At 46.7% G+C, this 16,562-nt stretch overlaps 1 protein-coding gene across 2 annotated transcripts in view; it reads right to left on the reverse strand.

Annotated features, from left to right (window-relative positions):
• Positions 1 to 3,011, reverse strand: part of LOC148034400 (E3 ubiquitin-protein ligase APD2-like) — a 47,288-nt gene extending 44,277 nt beyond the window's left edge. The window contains exons 1-5 of one of the 2 annotated variants that reach the window (XM_087679353.1): positions 2,788 to 2,931; positions 2,532 to 2,638; positions 982 to 1,107; positions 788 to 884; positions 542 to 607 (exon numbers count right to left, since the gene is read on the reverse strand). In XM_087679353.1, coding sequence (XP_087535479.1) covers positions 542 to 607; positions 788 to 884; positions 982 to 1,107; positions 2,532 to 2,621 — 379 coding nt within the window. In that variant the 5' untranslated portion in view covers positions 2,622 to 2,638; positions 2,788 to 2,931. Of the gene's footprint in view, positions 1 to 541; positions 608 to 787; positions 885 to 981; positions 1,108 to 2,531; positions 2,639 to 2,779 lie in introns of both variants that reach the window. The other variant, XM_087679352.1, reaches the window with a different exon arrangement.
• Positions 3,012 to 16,562: the final 13,551 nt, after the last annotated feature.

The raw sequence follows: 16,562 nt of genomic DNA on the forward strand, positions 1-16,562 counted from the left end.
AGTTCAAAGTTTTGTATTCATTCTGCATAGTGGGTTTACTGCATTGAGCATTATATCTATTCATTATTGATTCTTCTACTGTGCTCATTGTCTTTGAGTTACTATTCACCTTCGAGTTCCATTATCACTTTGTGCTTTGTCATATATTTCTATGTTCGAGTATTTCCTTGCACTGAGGGCAGCACAGCCTGTTTTTCAGTTTGCAGTATGGTAAAATCTGCTGGTTTGAAAACCCGCCCCCCCCCCCCCCCCCCCACACACACACACAACCAAAACCAAAAAATCAAATAAAAGCAACCCCAAAACTCCTAGAAAGGTGCTAGTATAGGCTTGAGATAGCCCCCTCTTTTAATTGTTGTTTGCTCTAGTAGTGTTGCTGAAGAGACTACTGTATGTTTCAGATTTTCACCAAATATAATAAGATACTCATTCACCCCACATACACTTTCCCTACCAGAAAAAGAGACAAGAGGTTCCACTAGAACAAGGTTGAACATCTAGCTTAATACACCTGCAATAGCAACTCAACTAAGCAACATACCTGTCCAGGATGCTGTTGCATGACGATTACTGGGATGCTTTAACCATTTTTGCAAGCCATTGTGTCCTGATCACAGTGCAGAAGACTGACGTAAGCTCGCCCAAAACAAGAAGACACCAGACCGGTATCTTATACAATGGCACTAGTATATTGAATAGATCAAAGAGAAAGAAAGCCCAAGTACTGCTTTAACAGCAAAGAAGTAAAAATAGACATAGAGGAGACATTGGGAATGCATTCAGCCACCTTGTGAAACTGTCATTATAACACTGTAGAAACCACTTGATTTGATAAAGCAGGTTAGACGAAGTCTCGATCCCTCATTTAGCCACAGGCTGAATTCCTGAATTTTTAAAAAGGAAATCCAGAGACCTCAGTATACGAATCCACCTATCACAAAAATCGAAGACACAGAATATCGCAGGTGAATAAACACTAACCTGATGGTGATCTGGTCTCAGAGAAACAGAATGACTTTCATTCCACAGAGATCGAAAGCCGAGAATTGGCTGCACAAAGAAGCTATACAATGCAAGGCCTTCTTGATGGTTTGCCTTTGCTTGGAACTGAAAATCAAACAACAATAAAGCATTGCACATTTGGAACAGTTAAGAGGCTTCAGCATTTTCCAGAGAAAAGAATATTCAACCAGAACAGTACAATTTTACAAACAGCTAGGTATTTGGACGGATTGCACTTCAATTGAACTTAGTATTTGGACAAACAGCCTGCACTTCAACTGAGCTTTGGATAAATCCTGGCACAAAGGCATTCAAGAGACCTAATTTGGGGGAACTGTAGTGATTTCTCAATGCAGCAGAAACACCACAAATGTACCTATTAGTGCCCTGAGTGAAGCACTCCACAACCCACATATGAGAAATGCTTGGAGCATAAACTTGAGTATTTTCTCTAAAACCCAGTAAATTTGGGAACTGAAACAATGATTAGGCCAGCTTTAGAACTCATGGCCAAATTTAAGAAACTTGGCTAGTTCACCTAAATTAGGCAATTCAATAGTTGCTGACTCACTGATTGAACCTCTTTTATTAATCATTAGATTTTTTTAAAGCTTCTCTTATCCGCATTAGAAGTTTAAACTAAGATTATGTTATAGCTTGCATAGCAATTTGGTGCTTGACTTGGAACCTCCATAAGTTTCAACTTCAAGAGCATGGCAAAGGGCATCAACATATGTTGCAGGCATCCATCCTAGATTTCCAAAGATATGACACTAGCAAAGTGTCTCCACCCCTCTAAGATGGATCAGATGGAATGATCTCCAAATCCCGCATAGTGTGCTGGTACTATCAAAGTAACAGGTCCCTCAGACATCGCAGCATGCAGGTGAGTCAGGGACTCAAAGGGGACCTTGGCTCAAACGGCACAATAGAAGATGGAGTAGGCAATGGGCATAGATGAAGGCGGCCCAGGATTTGAGGGCTTCCTCAAACATGTTCCTACCAAGGACAAGTTGATTGATGTCTTCAATGAAGCTTTACCTTGGAGGGGCCCGGATTAGCTATTCTCTGAGAGCATCCATCGCCTGAGCATTTGAGAGGGGTGGGCTTCTTGCACCTCATCCGTCTAACATTAGTAGGCACTCTCTTTCAAGTTCGTTAGTCTCCCATTTTTCGCAAAATTTCATTGAGAGAGGGTTTTCAGGTGAAGTTTTCAGCTCCACATTAGTCAGGTACAGTTTATGTCCATGGAGAGAGGGTTTTCATATAAAGTGTTGAGCTCCATATAAGTCTAAGTACAGTTTATGTCCAAAGGGTTGGGATCCACTAAAATGAAGTCCCTAAGATCGTGCAAACCTCACATCATTGTACTATTTTTCCCTCTATCATTATAATTGTTGAGTGGAAGGGAGAGAAAGTGTTTTGTTGTTTTCACTTCCCTTTCATAAGCTTCCTAACAGCTTTTTGTTTGTTTAGATTTGGTCCTTCCTACTACCACCTCACTGCAGGTTTAAGAGTCAAATACTTACCTTTATCCCGCTAACGAATAGCGGATTGGCTTCAACAAGGTGAGAGTAGCTCGGTCCCAAAACCATTGATTTTGTTCCATAAAAGCCCATTATGATGGTCAACGAAGCTGAAGTGCACAAACCAACGAGCGTCACTGAGGTTAGCGAATGAAGACCTAAACATTATTTAGGAGATGATAGCTAACGGAAGTCTCATAGCTGCTGTGCCGAATGTTGAGATAGAAATGGGGGCAAGGTTTAGGAACGACCGAGCAACCAGAACAGGACAGGAATTGTGAAGCAGGCGCAGTATTCCTCCTGGAGAAGGATCTCCTGCCTCCGTGTCAGAGGGCGGCTTTCCGGCATCGCAGTATGGCAGACGCACAGAGAGAGAGAGAGAGCTCTCACCGCTCGAAGAAGGGCTCATTCATTCATGTACTAAACTAGCAGGATGCGACCCAATGGCCTGAGAAAAGTCACGTGACACGGAGAAGAGTTTGGCTATCGTACCCAGCTGCATTTAGAGCCGCCGATAAGGCACGTGTGTATGGCACGTGACGCGGCCAAGAGCTTGTGCGCATGTGTGTTCTTTTGAGACGTTGGGTTTGAGTCCGAGGCACAAAATGATGAATTAAGATCCATAATGCAACCCAATTGGCACACACTAATGAATCCATCCAAACCACTCAACCCCATTGGCACTAACTAATGATTTTGTAACTCAATCTCTAAGGAGAGTTGTAAGGGTACCAATTCAATTACTAAAATTGGCATCTCTTTTTTTTAAGTGTTGGCCAAAGCTAATTTGGTCTATGAGGTTAACCTAGCCTTACTTGGTCAGCCCATGGTGGCATGCATTTCTCTCGAAGGCACTCATTATCATATACATGAAAGACGCATGCATTGGGACTTAAAGCCTCATTTTAGTTTGTAAATTACTCGGAAAGAGCTACAATGAACATTCTATTATTGCAAGGCTTGCAAGATCTGTTTTTGTAAGAGTTCAAACACCATCACTTTAGTGGTACGACCTAACTATCAAATACATTTCCCTTTCCATCAATATATGCACAAGTCAAGCTCAAAAAATGACCCATCATCTATTTGGGAAAAAGTAAATACGATTAGGTATCCCTATTGAAGGCTATAAGCTCACTAAAAGTAATAGCATCTTCAAAAGCCTACATTCAAACATGAAGATAAATCTTAAATATCCCAATCTGATATTATATGCCAAAGCCATAGTATTATCCAAGGGGTCAATCGATGTCTCAAATCTCATGCTTGTAAAAAAGCCATTGAGCTAAGATAACATCTCTCCAAAATGCATACAAATCTCAATATTGAAGTAGCCTTGTCATTTTATAGCAATGAGTGCATCTTAATTAAGAGACCAACCACCCACCAAAAGGTGGGTTTTCGGGGGGGTTACAGACCTTCATGGGACTTCAAGTCATAACCTATCACATGAGTCACATGAGATACAAAAATGGCACAATGGAAAGGCACACAAGATATATCAGTAAGGAATCCTTTATGTTCATGATATAGAACGATACAACATTGAGGCACATATCAAGACTACACCCTTATGATGTCGCACATGTGAGGATTCACCACTAAGTTTAGGGAATCACATGTACAGTGGAACCAAACAGGGCTTAGAGTTACTACTACTCTCTATATAGGTGATTTTGGCTCCAATGTGTTTACGGCAGCACAGAAGAGCGGGAAATGGAAAAAAGAAAAGAAGAAAAAGGCGCCTTAACTGGCAACTAGACCCTGGAAAAAATTAAACGCACGGGCACGATCCTCAAGAAGTCTTAGAGTCGCCCAAGGAGAGTAAAAGAATAAAAGCGCACCATTAAGTGCGAAAACGCTTCCAAACCCTTGTAAGAGAGCGCCAGGCTCACTCCTATGCAAATTGTACGCATTAGTTGGGGATAGGATAGACTAGAACGGTGGGAAATGAGAAATGGGCCTAGGCTAATGGTCGGCCATGTAAAAAAGGGGGATGACCGCCCATGAAAAGTAGCGCATGTATATAAAGTTGAAAAGTGAATGGGAAGCTCATTCTTGTGTGTGGCCAAAGCTTCTTCTTCTTCTTCTCTTGTTTCTTGCCTTCTTGCTTGTGCTTAAGAGAGGGAGTGATTGTGTGGGAGTGAGGGATCTTGGAGAAGAAGCTCTCCTTCTCCTCTCTTCATCTTCCCCTCCTCTCTTCTCTTCTCTTGTCTCGCGTGTGGCTATGGGGGATGAAGCTCATGGGAGAGGGATTGAGGTTGCTTGAGCTTGCCTCAAGGATCGTGGAGCTACCGGTGTGCAAGAAAGAGGAGGGTACTCAATCGAGCAACAAGGTAAGCTCACTATACCCGTAAGGTAGGCATTGCGCGTCGGCTATGTGAGAGGTAGCCATGGCCGCTCGATTCGAAACACTTGAGCAATAAGCGGTCTGTAGGTCTCGGGGTAGAGCTTGAAGCTCCCCTTCATTTTGGTTCTGTTTTCGGGACAGACGGAATCAAGCCTTGAGCGTCGCGCGCATCAAATCGAGCATAGAAGTACGGTTTGCAGCCTGAACCGGTGCTCGAGATAACTAGGAGATTTAGGAGGGTTTAATCCGTGAAACAAATAAGTATTTGGGTTTGTTGGAAGCATTAGATTAGGACTATCATTCTGCATTTTTGTTTTGCATGTTGGCTGCACTAGATTAAGGTTAGATTAGGGTAAGAAAAGAGAAAACAGAGGTTTTGACCGCTGCTGGAAATAGGAAAACAGGGGACCAGATTCAAGTTTCTGGGTAAAACAGGGAAAGGGAACTAGTTGTAAGGTTTTGCAGTGTTGGGAAAGGACCTTAAGAGGCTTGGGACGCCAGGACAAACCTCATTTCTTTGGTTAGCCTTGTGAGAGAGAGAGAGAGAGAGAGAGAGAGAGAGCTTTTCTGGTTCACGGGAAGAGGAAACGCTACCACGATTCTAGGTGCCATCGATTCGTGCTGCTCCAGGTGAGTCTGGTGTTTTGTAATAGTGCTCTAATCAGATATGGGAAGTCTGTAGTGATTGTGTGTAGCAGACATTAAGAGGGATCCAAACGCGTCGGAATCACACATGCGGGGCCAACGCAGTCGGACCAACTCGTAGTGGTCCGATTCCCAGAATCGGACCACCCTTGTCCTGGAGTCGGACCGTCCGATTCCCAGAATCGAACCCGTCCGACTCCATCCCTATCCAATTCCCAGAATCAGACACCCCGATCGGACGTGCCACGTGGCACTCGGACTGCCCATTAGAGTCGGACCATCGTAGCCAGACTTGGACTTTGGACCACTTTGAAAATAGGACCACCCTCCTGGTTCGATTCCCAGAATCGGACCACCAGGGTCGGACGAGTCCTAGAATCGGACCAACCCTGTCCGACTATTAGAGTCGGACCAGACCTGTCCGATTGCAAGAGTCGGACCGGCTCTGTCCGATTCCCAAAATCAGACCATCTTGCCAGAAGGAAAAGATAAGGATCTTTTGCTGGCCTTGCCACAGACCTGACCCCAGGACGCAACCCTGAACACCCCAAGACCCAGTTTGACCATTACAACCTCGGAGACCAATCAAACTTAGGGCAGAACAGAAAACGCAGCACATACCCGCAGAAAAACCATAGAATAACCGAGAACCGAGTTGAGAACTTAAACTAGGCTGGGAATGTGGATGGAAACAAGGTGGAGTTTGCATTAAACACTTTCTGCATCAACACTTCACTCTTGTGCCCCACTAAGTCTGCATAGCAAGAAAAGAGAAAAGCATGTTTTCGCACCAAGCACCACGAAGGCACTAAGCACAACGTGTGAATAAGGATCGTAGCTGCTTTCGAATAACAAGGAACACACCGGGATATCTAATAACATTAAGGAACCTACTAGTAGGAGAAGACCCCAAGACTTAGACAGGTGCATGAGTGCCCTTCTAGCAGTACCTGGAGAAGACACGAAGACACGGGAAGCAACAAGATAGAGGAGTGGAAGCTGTTGAAGCTGATTGGATTCATTGACAACCTCGTGGAGCTAGAAGCAGAAACAATGTCGGGATCAAGAGGCGAACAAGGGGAAGACCAATTAAACTTAGGAGAATTTTCAACCTCGGTCCAGGAACTGGTCCACGACTACGATCTACTCACTAGGACCGTGATCCAAGGCAGACCTGTAGAGAAAGTGGTAGCTAACCTGGAAGAAGAGAGAAGAGCTATCAAGAGAGCGCTGGAAGGCATAATTGCCTACAACCATGAGCAAAGGGCTAGAAGGCTGCAGCAAGACGTGGACATGTACGAGGCTAGACGAGTACTAGACCTAGCTGGGGCAGCCAAGTCCGAACCGAACGTAGAGAGGAAACGGGCAGTAGAGGCTGGCATGACATTGAGTGAACTGGTGGCAAAGTGACTCATGGACAATACATCCGTGGAACAGAGTGCTACTGCCCTAGTCACCGCGCTACTGTCAGGATTAGGAGTCACACAAGGGGCTAAAGGGCAGGCTAGAATCCCCATAGTAGCAAAACAACTAACTCGATACGAACCTAACAGTGACCCGTACAGCTTCATGGAGCAGTTCGAGCAAGTATGTGAGGCGAACGGTCTTACTAACCCTGCACAGCGAGCTCAAGCCTTCGGCTTATGCTTAGGCGATAAGGGGAGGACCTGGTATTCTAGTTTGGATGACGTAGAATGTTCAAACTTTTCTCGCCTTAAGGGCCTCTTCATCAAGAGGTTTTTGGAGGCGGGGTATTCCGATAACCTCATTGTTAGGTTGATGAATATCAGTCAAAGGGAGAAGGAGGACGTTAGGGATTACGTCACTCAAGTGCGCAGCCTCTACAAGAGAATCCCTGCCAATGAGCGACCTACCGAGAGGGCAGTGTCTACAGTGTTCATGAACAGGATTCGGAGTGAGGAGCTCTACAAGGCTTTGGCCAGTAACTCCACCTTACAACGAGACGTGCTAGCTCGAGTCTTCGAGGAGGCAATACGCATAGATGATCAACTCAGGGAACATAGCATGAGGACTACCAACCAAGATAGTGCAAGCCAGAGGGACCCTGAGAGATCAACCACCTTGGGGGAAAAAGCAACTGCTAGCGTGCAGGATAAGGGAAAGAGTGTAGACCACGACCAAGGGATGGCAGAGATGAGAATGGAGATTGCACAGTTGCAAGAGTTCGTGAGAAAGTCTGTGAGATTGCATGTACAATGTGTGTACTGCGGCGGCAATCACCTCCCAGTTGAGTGCTGAGATCCTAGATCTCGGCCGTGCTCAAATTGCGGTAGATTCGGGCATGATGCAGTGCATTGCAAAATGCCGAGGAGATTCCCATACACGCAGCAGTACAACCCTCCATACTTAGGTAATAGGCCACCTAATTTCTTTGGCAGGGGAGCCCAGTTAGCTCTTCCAACACCAAACTGACTCAAGACCTGCCGTGCCTAGGCTAGAGATGAACCCAACTGGTATACCCAGGCCACCAGGCCCTTTTGTGACTCACCCATCTAGCGATGCTCCTGTTCACTTTGTGGAAGAGCCTAATGAGGAAGAGACATATGTCAATCTGTACATATCCTATGACGAGGAGGGCAACCCAGTCCTGATGGACTATCGGCCAATGCCGGTGATGGCTTTAGGAAGAGGAAGAGGCAGAGGCTCTGGAGGGCCCAGCCAGTCACATGCTGGACTTGCGGCCACCCAGGCCACATTTCATCACGCTGCCCAGAGCGAGAACAAGCTAGCAAGGACAAAGCGGATCTCCGATGCGCAGAGTGTGGAATCACACATTTGTTTCCTGACTGTCCTAGGCGGAAGCCATCAACCAGCTCTGCCAACATGCCATCGGTGCCTTTGGGGCTCTTTGGAGTGGAAACTCTTGGTAGCGAGGATACGCCCATCCCACTACATGCTATGACGCGAGCTCAAACGAAACAAGCAGGCATCTCCTTGCCAGGGCCAAGTAACCTTGATGCAACCTCAATGGGGAAGAAAAGCCGAAGGAGACGGAAAAAGAGAACCAATACAAAGATAACCCTTAAAACCGAGGAAACGACTACGCTAGTAATGGGAAAGAAGGTCACAGACGCAGAGGCAGAGACCTCGGCTCCTAAGACAGCTGAGCTAGGGAGTGCCAAGGTAGGGGAATATCCCCACCCCAAACGGCAACTCGAGGCTATAGCCAAGGTCAAGGAGTGGGTCAAGGATGCCCAAAAGCACCTCGAGGATGCCGAACCTATATTGGAAGATCCTATGGACGACTTCTCCAGTGTGAGCACACCAGTCTCACCCTCAAAACCACAGGCTGGGAGCATACCTGCACCACTGGGAGCGACTCAGCAGCAAGGCCGGGGGGAGACTTACCAGGGCAGACAGAACGCATGGCCTAGAACTGCTAGCCTTAGAGGAAGACAAGGGTCCAGTAACCTCCTCACAACCTTGCTGTCCACTCCAGTAACTCTAAGCTTGGAGGATCTGCTTAGGCAAAATCATTCCTTGTGGTAGGAGTTAAAAGACTTGATCGAGGGACACACAGGACTTGCGGTTGCTGATCCGCAAGATCATGATGCAGTTACACGGATCCCAAGTCTAACTCTACACTCAAATCCTAAGTCTTTGCACATCAATGCTTTTTGGGAAGACATTGAAATGCACGCAGTTTTGCCCGTTCTAACCTTAGGAGACATGACTCGAAAAGGAATTGTAGACATAGGCGCCGGTGTTAGTGTGCTAAACCATGCAGTCCTAGAGGCATGGGGAAACCCTCCTATAGAGACTGCTAGATTTAATGTCACGTTAGCAAACAGAATGAGGGTAAGACCATTTGGGGTCTTAAAGAATTGGCCGGTGTACAATTTTCAATAAACTTCATTGTCATGAAGGGAGTGGATTACGACATACTATAAGGCCGACCTTGGATAAGGAATGCACGTGTCATAGAGGACTGGGGCAATGGGTTGATTTTCCTAGGGAATAGAACTAGTGCAGTAAGGGTAGAGATGGACACTTGGACGACGACACCTGTTGACCTAGCTGCCATCTCGGCTATGCTAAAAGGCGATACTCAAATGACCAAACCCTATGGATCGCTCGCTAGATATATTCCTTGCCCTAAGGATGAGAGGGATTGGATGCACATTTTGGCGACCATTGACCTACCATTCTCGGATGAGGAAGAACCACATCAGTAGGCTGCTAAAGCCGCAACCATGCCAACTGAGGAGCCAGTTGTGCCACTTTGCATGATGGTAGGAAGCTCACTCAACCCGAGCAAACCGGCCTCGTCCCACATCCCCAACAACAAATTAGAGCTTCAGGAAATCATAGAGTATCTGACCAATAAATTGGACGGCAATTTGGCTGCTAACTTAAAACCTCTACGTGACCTTTTAGCTAAACCAGAATGGAAATGGACCAAGGTCCACGACCTGAACTTGTTATATAACTAGGCTCTAGTTATTGATGACAAGGACATTGAAGAGGGAAGCTTAGGGGATGATGAGCAGTCAGAAGGACAGGACCTGGATGATGAGAAGTATGAGGACTATCACTCTACGGGAGAAGAGAGTGCAAAAGAGATAGACACAATAGATAGAACAAATCAGGGCAGACTTGAGGCCTAGGAAAGAAGGGATCAGTCGGAACGAAAAAGGAGTCATGCAAATGGAGTGTGACAGATCCTGGCTAAAACGCATAGGAGCCTGGATTATGAGCAAGCCGGAGTAGCACAACCATAGGTAATCCCAGTGCTCAAGACAGATGCACCTACGGAACTATGACCCCCTGGGGAAACACCTTCCTCAAGTGAGGGATGCGAGTTTAACTCGGAGTCGAAAGTTAGCACTGAGAGTGATCCCGAGATACCGCAACCCTCTAAGGTCAAACGCACCAAGGGAGACTTGTGAGTTCACTTGAGGTGCAGGAGGCTAAAAGAGGAGGCCAGAAAGCAAGCAAGGGACTCAGAAGCAGAAAGGCAGAAGAAACCACAGGATCTGCCCAAACGGTTTACAAAATTTAAAAAGGGTGATAGAGTGGTGATTCTGTTAGGTGCAAAAAGACAAGGTCAAACTAGGGAACCAATCGAGGGACTCGCCAAAGTCAAAGAGGTTAACTTGGCTGGGGAGGGTGAAAAACCAAGACCGGTGTTTGTTGCAAATGACTTGGCGGAGGATGAAGAGAGCAGACTCGTTGCGCTCCTGCAAGAGTACATTGACGTATTTGCCGAACTTAAGGAAGTCGACCCTAGGGTCGTGACTCATAATATCCCAATGATCCCAGATGCAGTGCCAACGAAACAACGACCTTACCCCATGAATCCCAAGCACGCCCATGCAGTAAAAGAGGAGATTGATAAACTCATGAGGGCAGGTTTCATATATGAGATCGAGCACACGGACTAGGTATCACCTATCGTGATTGTCATGAAAAAAAATGGAAAAATCCGAGTGTGCGTAAACTACAAAAAAGTGAATGCCGCTACAAAGAGGGATAACTATCCTTTACCTTACACCGAGCACATGCTTGAGAGGGTAGCAGGAAAGAAAGCCTACAGTTTTCTGGATGGTTTCTCGGGCTACAATCAAGTGCAAGTGCACCCTGACGGCACGCACAAGACTGCCTTTGCCACGGAATGGGGCGTGTTCACCTACATTGTCATGCCTTTTGGGCTAATGAACGCACCTGCAACTTTCCAACGCCTAATATGCACTATCTTTAAGGACATGCTTAGGCGCGAACTGGAAGTGTTCGTAGACGACTTATGTTTACACTCTAGTTGGGCTGAACACTTGGAGAAATTGAGAGCTGTTTTTGAAAGGTGTAGGCTGTACCACCTCTCGTTGAACCCCTTGAAGTACCAGTTTTGGGTAAAACACGAATGCATCTTAGGGCATGTAGTGTCAAGGAACGGCATTGCTACTAACTTTTCCAAAGTCAGAGTCATTGTTAACTTACCACCACTCGATAAATACAAGGGAGTTCAGTGCTTCTTAGGACACACTGGATATTATTGACACTTTGTACTAAATTATGCACTAATAGCTAGACCATTGTACAAGCTATTGATAGTGTTTGAGTGGACATAGGAATGCCAGCACGCATATGAGGAGTTGAAAAAGGCTCTTACGACTGCACCAATCCTACGAGCCCCTGACTGGAACATAACGTTTCATGTACACATAGACGCCTCTAAGTTCGCTATTGGAGCCGTGCTATGCCAACCTGGTGAAGATAACTTGGATTACCCGGTGAATTTTGCCAGCAGGCAGCTCACAGAGACCGAGATGAACTATTCCACGACAGAAAGGGAGGTGTTGGCCATGGTTTTTGCTGTAAAGAAATTTAGGCATTACCTGTTGGCCACTTCCTTTGTCTTCTTTGTTGACCATCAAGCCTTGTTGTATCTTGTGAACAAGCCTTGCGCTACGGGGCGCATAGCTAGATGGTTACTCCTCTTACTGGAGTTTGACTTCTCTGTGGTTGTACGCAAAGGAAAGCAGCATTACATGGCTGACCACATGTCCCGCATACCCACAGGAGAAGTGGCTGGACAAGGCATGCCTGACGATTTGCCGGATGCCCATCTCTTTAACCTGTCTAGTGAGAGAGAATTATTTAAAGCTGATCTGACGTTGTATTGGACCGATGACATAGTGCAAGTGCTAGAAAATAGACTACCAGAGCGACCCATTGAGAAGACCAGGCTAAAAAGACTTATCTTGAAAATTCAGCCATACCAACTGATAGCTGGTCAACTCTACAGGTTGGGACAAGACGGTTTGTTGCGCAGGTGCGTGTGTGAGCACGAGATGCACGATGCATTGAACGAAGCACATGGAGGAATCGCTGGAGGACACTTTAGCGGGGACACGACAGCCCGAAAAGTGCTACAATCCCAGCTATGGTGGCCCACCCTCTTCCGCGATGCAGCTAAATTCGTAAAGCACTGCGATGAGGGCCAAAGGACCAAAGTGCCTGTGCGAAAGGACAAGATGGAGTTGACCCCTGTTATAGCCCGACAACCCTTTGAAAAATGGGGCATCGATTTTATTGGACCTATTAGTCATGCGGCACAATATTCCCAAGCTTGCTACATCATAGTGGCAGTCGACTTTCTAATGAAATGGACAGAGGCACAAGCCACGAGGAAGAATGATGCTAGGACCACCGCAAAGTTCTTGTGGGAGCAGGTCATTTCACGGTTTGGCTGTCCAATCGAACTTGTAAGCGACCAAGGCACACACTTCATTAATGAAGTGATTGCCCACTTGCTCTCTACCTTCCTAATAATTCATCGGAAGTCCTCTCCCTATTACCCTCAGGCTAATGGCCAAGCTGAATCCACAAATAAAATCTTAGTCAACGTGCTTACAAAAGTCGTGTCTACTTCAAGAAGTGACTGGGACAACAAGCTAATGGCGGCCTTGTGGGCCTATCGCACAGCTTATAAAATAGCTATAGAACAAACGCCTTTTAGGCTGACGTACGGAATTGAAGCCATTTTACCCTTAGAATTCTTCATCCCTAGCTTGAGGCTAGCATTCTAGGAGCGTTGGGAGGGAAGAGAGGTTTGGACCACAACCGCTTGGTGGAGCTAAAGCGCTTAACGGAGACCCGACTCCTCGCCACTCACTCTCTGATTTGTGAAAAGGCTCGACGAAAGATGTGGTTTGACAAGCATGTCAAGCAGTGAGACTTCGAACAAGGGGACCTTGTTCTGCTATACTCGGTAAAAGGACATAAACAGAAGATGAAGTTTCGGGGGCTAGGGCCTTTCAGAGTACGCATGATTGGTAGGACCGGGAATGTCGAGTTGGAGACACTTGACGGTGAAGGAATAGGCTTTTTTAACGGCATCCGCATAAAGAAGTACTATCCTCTTTCCCATCCATTACATGAGCCACCCATGCTAGAACCCCCACTGAACGTCCGCATGGCTACTGTAACCGACCTTACAGATCAGGACGAAGAAGTAGTGGCACTGACGTATCTACGAATCACAATCACAGCAGGAGCGGTGTATTCTTTCGAGGCCTTGATTGATGAAGGTGCCGACTACAACATCTTGACGCATGACCATTGGACACGCATTGGTCAACTGAAACTACAGCCCACTAAGGCCAAACTCACCCCGTTTGGGGGTACTGCTTATTCACTCCTAGGGAAGTGCAAGGTGGTCGTTTCCATCGAGTCTGAAAGTTTACCAGCCTTCTTCCATGTGTTGCCTGACACTAAAGGAGCCGGTAATGTGTCACTATTGGGTCGCACTTTCAAGAAGCAAACAAACTGTAATGTGGATTACAACCTAAACCGCATACATCTTGCTATCGGCAATGTGCGTATAATGACGACCTTCGGCAAGGGCTATCTTGATTCCTCCACCATTACGAAGCCACTGGTAGAAACCCTACGACCACGCTTCAGCCCGAGTCTGAACAGAAGGAAACTACGGCCTCGTGCCATGCTCTCGACCCCAGGCCGAAACCCACCAAGAGTGCTCACAAGGCCAAGGAGTCCAAGCTTATATGGGTGCCAAAACGGTAGAAACCACATCCGGGTACACCACCCAAACGCGATCCTAACCGCCAAAATCATCAGCCGTCCCGACCTAAGAGGCAGCCTAGGTGCTATCGACGTAGACACACAACCACGCCGCGATGGATTTCCAAAGATCTCTTGCGAGCACAAGGATACTACGAGGGCAACCCCTGGATTTGGGTGCCTAAAAATGGCCAGCTAAAAAGCTCATCTACAAGCAATCTCACCCTAGTGAGGGAGGCTTGCACAAGTGGTGCCCAGAACATAGTCAGCAGGCCATTGCCAGCTATGGCTAGTAAGTCTTAGCTCATCTATCGACCAAAGCAAATGCCACAGGCCTTAAACCTACCTAATCCAGAGAACTTAAAAACCCCTATGATTGCTCACTCAGAACCCAGCACAACCCCCATGCCCCCGGAGCTTCCTACAGCACCTCAAAGTGCTTCAGAGTGCAAGGCCCAACCCATGACACCGATGAGGGAGTCACCACTATCCAGTCCAGTTGCACCACCCCCACCAGCGGGTCTTAAACCTTCATATGCGATACGACCTTTCCTCTCCTGGGCTAAGGACCTTGCCGCGACTTCTGGGGATGACTTAATAACCTGCACTAAGATGTTGGACGAAACTTTCACTACATTCGCTAGAAGTTATGAGAGGCTAGACCTAGGTCTTCTTGACAAAATGCTTACTTCGGATGTTCATGCATTACCATGCACTTGGGAAGAATACGAACTTATGACCACTAAATTTCCCAAAATTATTGCCGAATTGATAGCAAACGACGAAATCTCAGAGGAACAAGCTACCCTCAGAAGACTTATCACTTCGTATCGTAAGCCCCCTCATTCTGCTCCTGAACACGAGTTGCAAGAGCTCACGCAGATGGTAGGCTCGCCTTCCATGTTCTTGCAGCAGTGGTTTACTCTAAGGATCCAATGGGAGACAAAAGTTTGCCGGATAATGACCAATGTTGAGCAACGCAGGGCCGTTAAAACCCTCGAATATGACCCTACTTATGTGGCACCTATATCGTTTAGGATTTTGGCCATTGGCCGTAACCAGCATTTAGACGATCAGGTGCTCGCTCACCCCTACATTGACCAATTCCTCACCGAAGAGGAATTACATGTTGCCAGTCACCTCAATACTGGAGATCTCTTCCACGATGTCTTGACCTACATTTCCCAAGTCTCCATCCAACCATCTGCTCTTGATTGTCTTGCCCAACTCGAATATAATCCAAGCTTCTATGATTGGTTATTGGCCAAGTAAGTCAACCCACGCGAAACAGCGGTTACCTTGTCCTTCCTGTGCTAATCCTAGGAAGGATTCCTTGAAAGATCCGCGACGGAGGGGAGGAGCAATGTGAGCAAGAGCAGAGCAAAAATGAGAGTTATGTTATCTAGCTAGCAGAATGTTATAATTAATTAATGTTTTTATGGAAGAATACTGCAAGGGAAAACAATAGCAATTGCTGTTGTGGGCTGATCTCTAAAATTCAAGCCTCTAAGCAAGTATACCAATTTTGGGCACATACATTTTTCTCTCAAATTGAGTTTTGATTAGAAATAAGCCGAGTGTTAGGCATTAATGTTGGCATGGTGTGTTGACAGGTCACCACTATGGCAGGACAAGACAAAGGGGGCAAACTCCCATTCTCTGAAGAAGAGATGACCAAATTCGGCATCAGCATCGAGACATGAGGATTCAGTCAATTCAATTTCAAGCACACACTGAATCTGGATGAGGCCATCCTAGGGGAACCTGCGATCAAAGACTTGGTGGACAGATGCCACCTCCACAAGTATGTGGAAAAGGTGGGGCAGGCCGTGGATTACGGCATGTGTGCGGATTTCCTGAGGAACTTCGACAAAGGCAGGAACTGTGGCACTGTCACAGTAAGGACAGGGGAGCAGGAAAGAAGAATCGAAGTGCCCTCAATGCAACAATCATAGAAAAGGCCCTGGGGCTCGTACCCAAGAAAGAGAGACGACCGAGACGGGATGTTTACGCCATACTGGGGGTAAAGAAAGAAGAGGTGCACACTGTGGATGGAATCAGCTTGGCTGACATCCTGGAGCCAGCAGTGAAATTACAAGCGAAGATGATCCATACCCTCTTCTCGGGCCAATGGTACAATGCATTGATGAACAGGATCGGGGTCCCGCTGTTGGAAAGCATCACAGCAGGAGTCCTTGAAGAGGTAGACTAGAATGGGTTCGTGTAAAAAACCATTCAAAGTTCAGCTGCCCTCCTCACTCCGACGGAAGCACCACTAGGAGGAGAATCCCCTGCCTCAACCGCGCGTTCCACAAGGAAGAAACCTGCGTCAAAGGCAGCTACAATCAGATACGGTGGTATTCTGACAGCCATCATAGATGAAGCAATAAAGGATGCGGGCATCATGGAGGAGCAAGCTACGCATCAAAGCCCACCGCATCAAAGTCCACCTCACCACGAAGGAGGGGAATCAAGCGAAAGAACAATAAGTGACA

The sequence above is a fragment of the Lygodium microphyllum genome, chromosome 6 (genome assembly GCF_053477565.2).
Source record: "Lygodium microphyllum isolate KBCC chromosome 6, Lygodium_microphyllum_v1.1.10, whole genome shotgun sequence".
Taxonomy (NCBI): domain Eukaryota; kingdom Viridiplantae; phylum Streptophyta; class Polypodiopsida; order Schizaeales; family Lygodiaceae; genus Lygodium; species Lygodium microphyllum.